At 34.6% G+C, this 11,825-nt stretch overlaps 2 protein-coding genes across 3 annotated transcripts; both read left to right on the forward strand.

Annotated features, from left to right (window-relative positions):
* The first annotated feature begins 799 nt into the window (after window positions 1-799).
* On the forward strand, window positions 800-2,590 carry LOC114291864 (protein FAR1-RELATED SEQUENCE 5-like). The gene has a single exon (XM_028235748.2). It carries the CDS (start codon window positions 800-802, stop codon window positions 2,588-2,590), a length of 1,791 nt encoding a protein of 596 aa, XP_028091549.2.
* A 3,709-nt stretch (window positions 2,591-6,299) lies between these two features.
* Window positions 6,300-10,596, forward strand: LOC114311774 (protein WHAT'S THIS FACTOR 1 homolog, chloroplastic). Of its 2 annotated transcripts, none has more exons than XM_082911059.1 (4): window positions 6,300-6,590; window positions 7,238-7,385; window positions 8,309-8,380; window positions 8,886-10,596. In XM_082911059.1, the coding sequence occupies exon 4, from the start codon at window positions 8,905-8,907 to the stop codon at window positions 10,363-10,365; it is 1,461 nt and encodes a 486-aa protein (XP_082767185.1). In that variant the 5' UTR covers window positions 6,300-6,590; window positions 7,238-7,385; window positions 8,309-8,380; window positions 8,886-8,904; the 3' UTR covers window positions 10,366-10,596. The 2 variants fall into 2 exon arrangements, with proteins under 2 accessions (XP_082767185.1, XP_082767186.1); XM_082911060.1 differs by having other exon boundaries at window positions 6,316-6,590; window positions 8,309-8,395; window positions 8,883-10,596.
* Window positions 10,597-11,825: the final 1,229 nt, after the last annotated feature.

Raw genomic sequence — 11,825 nt, forward strand, 5'->3', positions numbered from 1 at the left:
TAATTTTCTTCAATATTGTAATTGTGATTGATTGGTTTTTTTTCCCTGTAGAATGTTATGAGTTATTTTTTTTTCTTTGTCTTTAGAACTATTGCTTTCGTTATTAATACTAGATGCTAGATGTGTTTACCTTTATTGGTGCCCCTTTGTGCGTTGCTTTGTTTAGTCTCTACAGTTTATTTATTATTATTATTTTTTGACATCAATAAAGTGAACAATAAAATATATAAATAAATTAATACAAAATATTCTAAAATTAATGAATGACTAGATTTAAGATTTTTTATTGTTTAACTTTTATTTCATATTTTAAAAAATAAGAACAATAATGTTACATCTATCATATTGTTATACCGTATTATATTTATCATTTTATTTGTCAACAACATATTGTTGTAATAATGAATTTTGTGGAATAAAAAAAGGTGAATCTTAATTCTTTCAATTGGTCAATTGGTGATTGCTCTTTGTCAATTTTTTCTGTGCCATTAAATGTTAGGTTGTTTTGAGGTTAGAAACATTTTTTTTTTAATCAAAAGGCATTATGTTCTAGAGAATATGTTATGCTACTTCAAAATTAGAGAAGATAATTCTAAAAAATTTAATAGTAAAACTTGGCATCTTATTAGATAAGTAGAATAAAAAATTATAAAAATTATAAACAAAGACTAATATTTTATTTTTTATTTTTTATTTTTTTTACAGTGACATCTATATAAATTTTATGTCATGACAATCTCAAAAAATCTTACAATACTTTTATATTTGTTCTCAATTTTTTAGATTTGTTGGTGTTAGAATGGAGAATGATGGACATGAGGGTTGTAGCAAAAATATGGGGGAGTTGACCAAAGATAAAACACCATGTCTTGGCATGGAATTTCATTCAGAGGAAGTCACAAATCAATTCTATAATGAATATGGAAGGATTATGGGGTTTGGCATTAGAAGAGATTACCATAGCAAAAGTAGAAAAGAGGGTGCTATGATTAACAGGAAGTTTATTTGTTGTAAGGACGGAGAAAAAGAAAAAGATAAACGGTACATGATTGTAAATCATCCTAAACATGAGACAAGAACAAAGTGCAATGCATTTATGTATGTATCTTTGGATCGAGACTTGTCAAAGTGGATAGTGAAAAAGTTTGATGACAACTACAACCATCCTTTGCATCTTCCTCAGTGCACACATTTGATACCATCTCAAAGAAAGTTAAGTCAGGTTCAGGCTTTGAATGTTGATATAGCTGATGACACTGGTATCTCTCTTAAAGCATCACACGATCTCATTAGTGCCTTAGAAGGGGGAAAAGAAAATTTGGGATTCATGAGAGAAGACCAAAAAAGCTACTTGCGTGGAAAAAGACAACGAAATTTGCAATACGGAGAAGCTGGGAGTTTATTAAGATTTTTTCAGCAACAAGCAGCTGAAAATCCATATTTTTACTATGCAATTCAATTGGATATGGATGAGATGATTACTAATATTTTTTGGGCTGACCATGAGATGATTACAGATTATGAACTTTTTGGTGATGCCGTATTATTCGACACAACATTTCGCACAAATAAGGAGTATCGGGCACTAGCTTTATTTACTGGTTTTAACCACTTTAGAAAGACAGTGATTTTTGGTGCCTCATTATTATATGATGAAACTACAGCTTCATTTGAGTGGTCATTTGAAACCTTCTTGCACGCAATGTCAGGGAAAGAGCCTACCAGTTTTTTCACAGACCAAGATCAAGCAATTACTAAGGTAATATCTGAAGTCATGCCTAAGGTTTTCCATGGATTATGCACTTTTCACCTAATGCAAAATGCTTTGAAGCATTTAGGGTACTTGTATAAGAGTGGTTCAAAATTTGGTAGTGATTTCAAAGCTTGTATTTTTGGATGCGAGGATGAACACGAGTTAATTAAAGCTTGGGATTCTTTGATTGATAAATATAACTTGTATGAGAATGCGTGGATGAAGAAGACTTGGGAAAAAAGAGAGCAATGGGCGTACGTTTACATGAAATACTTGTTCACTGCAGGAATGCGAAGCACCCAACTTAGTGAAAGCCTGAACGCAACATTAAAGAGGTATTTGCAAGCTGATCATAATATTGTTCAATTTTTTACCCACTTCAATCGGATTGTTGTAGATAAGCGATACGAAGAAGTAAAAGCTATATATAATTCTAGACAACAATTGTCGAGAATGAAATTGAAAAGGTCTCCAATTTTTAACCAAGTTGCGAATTTGTACACCCCTCCTATCTTTGACTTATTTCATAATGAGTTGGATATGTCTCTTTCTTGTCAAGTGAAGCAATGCCATGAGTTAGAAGGAGAAGTTCGGTGCATGATTAGCTTGTATGGTGATGATAGAGAGTATATTGTGGAGGGTAATATGGAAGTCAATGAGTTAGGAGGAGAAAAAATTTGTCAAAAAATTTGTTGCACTTGTCAAAAGTTTGAAAACATTGGAATTTTATGTGATCATGCAATTAAAGCACTTGACAGAATGAATGTTATGGAAATTCCTGAGAGGTACATATTAGGTCGATGGAGATTAGATGCCAAGAGTGGTGAAATTAAATGAGGAAAAGTTGAAGTGGATAAGAATGATCCCAGGTTAGAGATATCAGCACGTTACAGGGATCTTTGTCCTAGGATGGTAAAGCTAGCAACTCAAGCATCTATTTATAAGTCTGTTTATCAATTGGTTGATGAAAGGATTAAGGAACTGTGTACACAAGTGAATAAAATGATGGTATCATTTGATGATTTGGGTGATTGTGGTAGTGGAAGCAACATTGATATGACTTCTAATCCTAACTTTGCACGAGTTAAAGGTTTAAAAAAAAAGGTGGATAGAAGGGTGGGGGTAGATTAAAAGCTTGGCATGAGAAGACTAATAAGAGGAAAAAAATTATTTCACAACCTACCGACCTTAGTAAGGTATTGTTCACCTAATTTGATTCTAATTTTTGCTTTCTTTTAGGCTCATGCAATGTATTGATAAATGTTATAATTTGTTTAGAAAATTGGCCAATCAAGCAACATGTTAATTGTTCAAAGTTCCTCTTTATGCCACTCACAGGTTAGATTTTATTTTTTATATTTAAATTTTCTTATAATAGTATATTTACTTCTAACAGTATTTTATGAATTAGGATGTTGGGATACCCTATTGGCCACAATTGATGAATTATGGTCACAATCTTTTCAAGCTTGACGATACTAACATTGCGTGCTCATCAAGTTACCCACAGTCTACCCCTTTATCTACACAACTATTAGTTAATCCACAAACTTCTCAGGTATGCAATTTAAGTTTGTAATGTAGTTTGTTTTTAATAAAATAAATAAATTGATTCCAATATATTCTCTCATTTGATGAAGGAGAGGTCAATCCCATGGGGGATGAGTCATTCTTAGATAATGAAACTTTTTTAAAATTTTGTACTCATTCACAACCTCCCCCACAAAATTGAAATGTCGTATTTTTATTTTATTTTTTATCGTAATTCTTAGATAATGGTTTTTTTTTTTTTTTTTGAGACATATTTTGAACATTTCAAATGGATTTTATAGAATTTGGTTTGAGTCTTGGAATTTTTTTTAGTGTTGTTTTGGATGGACATATTGTAGTTTTTGGCATAACTTGATAATTATTATTTTTTAATTATTGATTTGATGAATTATATTGTTTATTCTTGAAGTAGTCATTTTGCTTCTTGTTTAGATGAATAAGTGCAAATATATATCGAATTGAGTGGCGTCATCAATTCATAAAAAATATAAATTAAATGTACATTATTTATTCTCTCACTATGAAAGTAAGAACCACAAAATAAAGTGAGATTATGACATTCACCTAATTAGATTTATATACATATAATTTTTTTTATTTGTTTTTGTTTTTGATGACACTGCAGTTGGGTATACATTTGAATAATATAATAAATAATATGTGTGTCGCATATAATATTGAGGACACAAAGTGGCGCAGTGGTAAGAGCGCCCCATACGTTCATGGGATCAAACCTTGGTGCCATTGGAATTGTTTGAAATTTTTGAAATAACCTTGGAGCCCAAAACGACGCCATTTTGGGCGTGCAGCAACAGTAGTATCCCCAAATCCTTCTTTAAGGCACCTCACATTCATGTTGAGGATTTTGTTGGCATGGCTTTACTCATGTTCCTCGCAAGGCTAATTCGGTTGCGCATGGATTGGCTAAGAAGACAAAGCAGCTTTCAGGTTTGAGGTGTATAAGAGGAGCTAATTTAAGCCCACTAAATTAATTAGGCCCAATAGTCCAAGGTTGGTGGGCCTAAATTTATCATAAGTCCAAGATTAGTGGGCCTAGATTTATCGCCATCAAACGGGCCGAATCGCTCTAAGCCTCGAAAGGGTTCGGATCCACGAACTTAGAGACTTACTCGGGCCCGGACTCGAAAGGGTATTGAGCAAGCCTAGAGATCCGAGGCACTCGGACTCGAAAGGATTCGAACCCACGAATCTAGAGATCCGAAGCACTTGGCTTCGAACGGATTCAGACGCAATCTAGAAGCCGCCCTATCAATGAGTCCCAGAACACTTGCGGACTCGGAGCTTTCCGGGATTTACGTACCAGAACCATTGGCGTAATGGAGTCCGAACAAAGGACCCGATCCCGAGGACGGTGAGTAGAGATAAATTCACTCTTCGGTTAAACTAGCCTATACTTGGGTCGAGGTGGCACGATCTATGGGGTCCCTGAGACTCGACAATATTTGTGGCAGGACGTTCTCTTGAACTACCCCTGACCCTTATGCGGCAGGACGTCCTTTGGGACTACTCCTGACCCTTTGGGATAATTGGGGATCATTGGTTAGGTGTGGCTAAGAAGAAGGGTTCGTTGAGAGGTTGATCTCCTCTTTGGGGTTTTCCTCATCCTCGGAGAGGTCACCTCATCGGACAAGGTGGTTAGAGAGAATATTCCCCATGTGCCTTGCACATAGGCTCCATCCTACATCATGAGGTGCCTATAAATAGCACCCACCCATAGCTTTACAAGTGATGGATTTTTGAGCGATAATTCTTGGGAAAGAACTAATTTCCCTTCTCCATTATCAACCTTGAGAGTGAAAGTGGGAGATCCATGGAAGAGCCTTGCCATTATTCTCTCTCTAGCTACTTTGCCTTCTTCTTCACCCAATCTCTTATCTCCATCATCTCCTTTCTTTTGTGTTCTTAGTTGAGACTATTAAAAAATTTAAGCCTCTTATCATCTTCTAGAGAATTCGAATTTTTCTTCAAGGATCTTCGAAGATCTTAGAATTTTTCAACGACGTTCTTGAACCCCATCATACAAGGTGTAAATGGAGGAGGTCCCAACTAATCTGGTTTATTTGGTTGTTTCGAAAGCTTTGTAACTCTTTTTTGGTTAATTTAACTATCTTAAAAAAATAAAAATAAAATCCATTTCCATTATCCCTACCTACGTACATCTCACATCTACCTAATTTTACACAAATTAAATTGTCCACAAAAATCAAATTGATTTCAATGATGGATAACAAAGGTAGAGAAAGAAAAAGAAAAAGAAAAAAAAAGATTTGAAATGAGGCATTTGAAGACACAAAACAGAATAAGAAGCGAGTAAAACGATATTCATTAATAATTGATGAAATTTTGGTGTAAATAACCCTTATTATGAAGTTACTTTTTATTTTTATTTTTTAAACTCAATAAAAGTTTTGAGAATTTTTTGAGGTCAAATTATAAATAAAATAAATTGAGGCAAAGTAAGACCATCCCCGTCTTTTTCTTTATATTACCTTCTTAGCCAAAATAAATAGTTTTTCTGTCAAAATACACCCCCAGTAGTTCTCTTATTTAACTCCCCAAATATAAGTGTTACTACAGTAACTTTCTATTTGTAGGGAGTCACTGTAACTCCCTCATATTTGATAAATTATTATTTTATTTTGTTGAAGGCGAGAATAATGTCATTTCAAACGTTTCCTAGACATCTCCCCAGATGTCCCGTAAGTGTTTGAAACAAAATAAGAAAAATATTCAAAATTAACTTGATCAGTCGACTGGCCGATCGTCCGCTACTGTTTACTTTCCTCTGCTGTTAGCACATGCTGTGATGTTGCATGTGTTTTTATTATTTTATTATTAAAAAAATATTTAAATAATTAAAAATATTATTTTAACAGAATAAAGAAATATTAGAGAATTTATTAGAAAGTAGATGAAAAAATTGACCCTTCAAATAGAAAATGAATTTTAAGATTAAAAAATAAATAAATTTTTTAATAATATTTTGAAGATAAAATTTAGATAGTCTGGTGCTCTACCTCCTCCCTTTCATTTCTTTTCCGGCTGCAGCTCTCTCTCTCTCCGATAGCATTTCTGGGTGTTCTTCAATTTCTCTTTCTAGGTTTTTTTTTTTCTATCACTTTCTCTTTGATTTTCTATTCTTTGATTTCTCTCTACTGGGTTCCTTTCCTTGATTCCTACACCATCAAGGCCATGACTACACTCAATCAGGTTACAATCTCAGCGTTGGAGGCGTTTTAACCAATTTGCAGCAAAGAATTATAAGGTATTTATTTACTTGGTTGAATTATCAAATCTTTAAATTTTACAGATTTTGATAGTTGTTAATTCTTTATGTGTAGTCTGTCTCTTTCACCCACACACTTTGTTTTCTTTCTTACTTTCTGGTGTTGTTTCTTGGAATCAAATTTCTAAATCTTGTTTAGATTCTTGCTCGATTCTATTTATCTTTAAAGTTGAATTAGAATTGCAGTTCTAGTCTTTAATTCCCCATTCCTTGTGGTATCAAAACTTCCTGGGTTGTTAGAGGGTAAAGTTGAGTGCTTGGTTGAATTCTCAAATCTTGAAATTTTAAGGAATTTGATAGATAAGTTCTTGATTCTTTTATCTGTATTCTCTCTCTCAAGCTGGTGGTTGTTGGGATCGAGTTTCTAAATTCCTTTTCCAATTGTTTTTAAATGGAGTTATAAGTGCAGTTCTGGTCTTGAATTTCGTAATTCCTTGTGGGTTTTATCTTTCTTTGGTATTAAAGATTTCTGGGTTGTTGAAGGGTAAACTTGGATGCTTAGTTGAATTCTCAAATCTTTAAATTTAAAGGAATTTCATAGTTAAGTACTTGATTCTCTGTAGCCGATTTTTGGATCGAATTTCTGAATTCTTCTTCTAATTCTATTTAAATGGAACAAACCACAGCCACAGGAGAGAGAACCTGAAAGCTAGAGCGAGACAAAACGAAGAAGAAGAAGAAGGAGGAGAAGAAGAAGAAGAAAGAGGAGGAAGAGATCATCGGAGCTCCGACGCGACAAGATTCAATTCCAAGTTTCTCCGGTATCATCTACGGGTCAGATGGGCTCTTTATCTATCTCTCTCTCTCTCTCTCTGTGTTTTTTTTTTTCTCTAACTCCTTTTCTTCTTCTTTATCTCTGAGTCTATTTTCAATGTTTTGGTTGATCACCATAGAAAAAGCTCAAGTCTGAAGAACACGGACCACTCTGTTTGAATTCCTTACAAATTCCTTTTTTGCCATTGATTGAAGCTTTTTTTCTTTTTGTGTTTTTAGTGTTATAAATTCAAGATTTCCTTTTTGTTTTTTGGTTTTTTTCTTCTTGTTTTTGGGATTTCGGAAGTTCCATGAAATTATTGTCATTCATTAAACCACACTACCAATGTCATGAGCTTCTGACAAATCATAGAAAATGAGTTTTGGGGTTTTGCATTTCTAACTGTGTTCAAAAGCCATCTCCAGTTCTTTCATAAAATGTTCATCAAATCATAAGAGGGAATTTTTTAAAAAGATTTTGAAGAAAAAAATTATACTTCATATCAAATCGAACCTTTTACTCAAATTTGGAATCCAATTAGATGGGGAAAAAAAATTTGATCAAGGGTTTTTTAAATCCTAGTTTGGATTTTCTGAATATTTCTTCATCTATAGATTCCAAGCCTTTCTATGCATATGCCCTATTTAATTAAAGAAAGCAGACAACTTCCATTGTGCTCACCTGCTGTTTGATCAAATGCCCAACATAGAACAACACTTGATGTTCATGTCACGAAATCCCAATAATGTGTTTTTACTGACATAAATTTTTATGTCAATGGTAAAATCTTGGCCTAATAACCTTGAGTTATGAGTTTTAAGTCTCGGGACAACCACTTTGTGCACTACGCAAAGGTTAGGTGTGTACCCAATCTTTTTCCTCCCAAACACACATTAATCTTTTTTTTAAATTAAATTTTATTATTATTTTTGTCTCTCTACAGATTGTAGCAGCAATGTTGACTGCATCCAACACCATTTCCATACTATAATTGTGACAGATGGAAGTATAGCAAGTAAGAAGACCATCACAGCTATAATTTTGCCTGCCATATTTGTTTGTTTGTAAACATGTTAGTTCAAACGAGTTGAGCCAAGTCTAGTCGAGCTTTGCAAGGCTTGAGCTTGAAAATCAAGCTTGAGCTTGGCTCAAAAATTATTCCAGCTTGAGCTTGGCTCAGCTCGTTTGCACTAATCATGCTTGATAATGAAGAAAAAGTTTGGCTCAATAGTTAAGCTCGGTTGGCTCGTTAAATATTACTCTATATTAAATATGCATATATAACACATTTTGTATTATTTAAATAATAATAAACAGACCAAGCTTTATAAGCCAAGCTTATTCTAGCTCGAGCTTAAACAAGCCTAAAAATCTAGCTCGAGCTCTTTTTTATACATAACAAGCCGAGCTTGTGAGCAACTGGGCTCATTTGTAGCACTAGTCTTGTCTAAGAAGAGAGATGTGCCATATGTCCTCAATTTTTTTTTTTTTTTTTCTATCATTGCATTCATTTTGTGCAGGGCTCAGCAAGCCTGAAAAATGGCATTTTCTCTATCCGTGTCATCTCGAAGAGATAGACCAATGATTTCCCTCAACTCGGAGTTCCTTCCACCCGTGCCTCTATTGAAGCCTAATGTCATTAATAGAAATTATGTTAATAACAGGAGCTGCAAAAGTCTCTCGATTTCAGTATCTCATTCATCTCTCAAAATTGTTCGTGATCGATCGCTAGACAGGCAAGTGGTGAAGCATAACAAGATTCGTTTTGTACAAAAATTAAAGACCCTACTTCTTTCAAAACCAAAGCATTACATGCCAATCCACATTCTTTCCAAATGCCGCTCTTATCTATCCCTACCAAAGCCTCGTTCCCTCCTCTCTATGATCCATCGTTACCCTTCAATTTTTGAACTCTTCACAATCCCAACGCCCCCAACTCCTCTTAACGCAACAAAATCATACTCTCAACTCTGTGTTCGTCTTACCCCAGCTGCATCAGCACTTGTGGCTCGAGAATCAAATCTCAAATCAACCATGTCTGTAACCTTGGCCGGAAAACTCCAGAAACTTCTCATGCTCTCCTCCCACCACCGTCTCCTCTTATCAAAGCTTGTTCACCTTGCCCCCGATCTTGGCCTTCCACCTAGTTTTCGATCCAAGCTCTGCAATGGCCACCCAGACAAATTCAAGACAGTTGACACCTCCTATGGCCGGGCACTTGAGCTTGTCTCGTGGGACCCACATCTAGCCAACCCTTTACCTGCTTTTGAAGTTAAATCCGGGTTAATTGTAGATAGACCTTTGAAATTCAAGCATTTGAGACTCCGAAAGGGGCTAAATGTGAAAAGACCTCACCGTGAATTTCTGATCAAGTTTGGAGAATTGCCTGATATGTGCCCATACAAAACCCCCATGGGGCAATTAGCGAAAGAGTCCATTGAGTCAGAGAAGAGGGCATGTGCTGTGGTGAGGGAGGTTTTGGGAATGATGGTTGAGAAGAGGACTTTGGTAGATCACTTGACACATTATAGGAAGGAGTTTGGGCTGCCCAACAAGTTGCGGGGGATGCTGGTGAGGCACCCAGAGTTGTTCTATGTGAGTTTGAAGGGACAGAGGGACTCGGTCTTTTTGGTGGAGGGCTATGACGATAAGGGCTCGCTCATAGAGAAGGATGAGATTTTGGTCATAAAGGATCAGCTAATGGAGTTGGTTAGGGAAGCGAAGCGAATGAGGCGAGAGAGGAGAAATGGTATCATTAACAACTATGTTGATGTTGAAGTTGATAACGAACATTATGGTGTTTATGCCGATGGTGACGATGATTATGATGATGGTTTAGATGATTTATTTGAATCTGACGATTCTGATGATGATGCTGGTGGTGGTAGTGATGATGAGAATAGTGATGATTTGGGCCTAGATGAGAACCATGAGTTTTGGACTGCTGAAGCTGCTAGTGTCGTCAACAGAGAGGGCAGCAGAGATTTGCAACCTTGGTAGTAACATCCAGTTTGCATAACTTTGCCAAAGGATAATTTTCTCTTTTAGTTTAATAAAATATGAGAAAATTGCTCTTGTAAATTGTAATGCATCCTATTTTGCAATGAATTTTGGCCTCGTTTGAGAACAAGTTCGTTTAAGTAATTTTTTAGTTTTTTACGAAAAGATGTATAGATATGTAGAGAGAGTGATGTGATAACTTATAGTGACTTTTTAACTTTTTTGTTAAAACTTAAAATTGCAAATGAGGCCTTAGATATGTCAATTACAGCATTGTATTACAGATTTTAGTTTGCATGCTTCATCTTATTTGGACCCTAGCAAAAATCATTTCAACTGATTCAAGCCTTGCTTGGAAGTTGGTTTAAAATTGACTTTTTGGCTGAAAAATAGTCTATAAAAAATTTTGGCAGAAAAAATTTAGGTTGCTTTTTTGGGTGAAGGAAATTTAGGTTGTTTGCCATGCCTTTGTTTGTTTGTTTGTTTTTTTTTTTTTTCATAAAAAATTTAATAATGCCTTTTTTTGGGTAACCATGTATTAGCTTTTTAATGAAAAATAACCAATATGGCCTTCATACTATTGCATTAAAATGCAACAATCTTATTTTCAAATGATTTTTTAGGCTTTTTTTTGTAGAAAATTAGGGCTGTTCAAAAATTCGTTTAAACTGGTAATCCGGACCGAATCAGACCGAATCATACGGTTTGGCTCGGTTCTATTAAGAATTGGTTCGGTTTCGGATTAAGAAATATGAGAACCGTAAAAACGGTTCGGTTAATGGATTTTATGAAAAAATCGCAGTTCGAACCGAACCGAACCGAACCGAACCGAATTTTAAAAGATATATATATATAAAGGCCAAGTTTGGGAAGTCCCAAATAATCTATCTTTTTATCTTTTTATTTTTTTCCATCATATCACTCCTCTACTTTTCTACACATCTTTTCGTAAAAAGACAAAAAGTGCACTTATTTAGGTTATTCCAAACAATTCCAAAATATCAAGTTTTATTTTTATTAATTGGTTTTTTATAATTTTAATGATATTAGGATGGTATATACGTGTAACATTAAGTAATGCCTTAATATTATTAGTTTTTATCATGAGTTAAATGTAATTAGTTTGAGTAATTATTTTATTAATATTAACAATTTATTCTTGTAAATAAAAAATTTTGGAACTGTAAACCAAACCGAAACCGAACCGTTTTTTCGGTTTGGTTCTGGTTTGTTTTTACAAGTGTAACGGTCTAGTCTGGTTCTCAAAATCACAGAACCGTTAGGATCGGTTCGGTTCTTGGATTTTCTCAGAACCAAACCAATCTGGACCGTGTACACCCCCATAGAAAATTGAGATTTTTGGCTTTTTGATGAGATAGTGATTTTTGGTGAGAAAATGCACTTATTTATTTTTCTTAAGTAGGAAAATGAATTGAGCAAAGAATATTTTGGCCTTTTAC

The sequence above is a fragment of the Camellia sinensis genome, unplaced genomic scaffold (assembly GCF_055761805.1).
Source record: "Camellia sinensis isolate YWXY unplaced genomic scaffold, ASM5576180v1 Unanchor1, whole genome shotgun sequence".
NCBI lineage: Eukaryota > Viridiplantae > Streptophyta > Magnoliopsida > Ericales > Theaceae > Camellia > Camellia sinensis.

Coding starts and splice junctions, on each gene's coding strand:
- LOC114291864 (XM_028235748.2), top strand. CDS start 800: ATGGAGAATGATGGACATGAGGGTTGTAGCAAAAATATGGGGGAGTTG.
- LOC114311774 (XM_082911059.1), top strand. CDS start 8,905: ATGGCATTTTCTCTATCCGTGTCATCTCGAAGAGATAGACCAATGATT.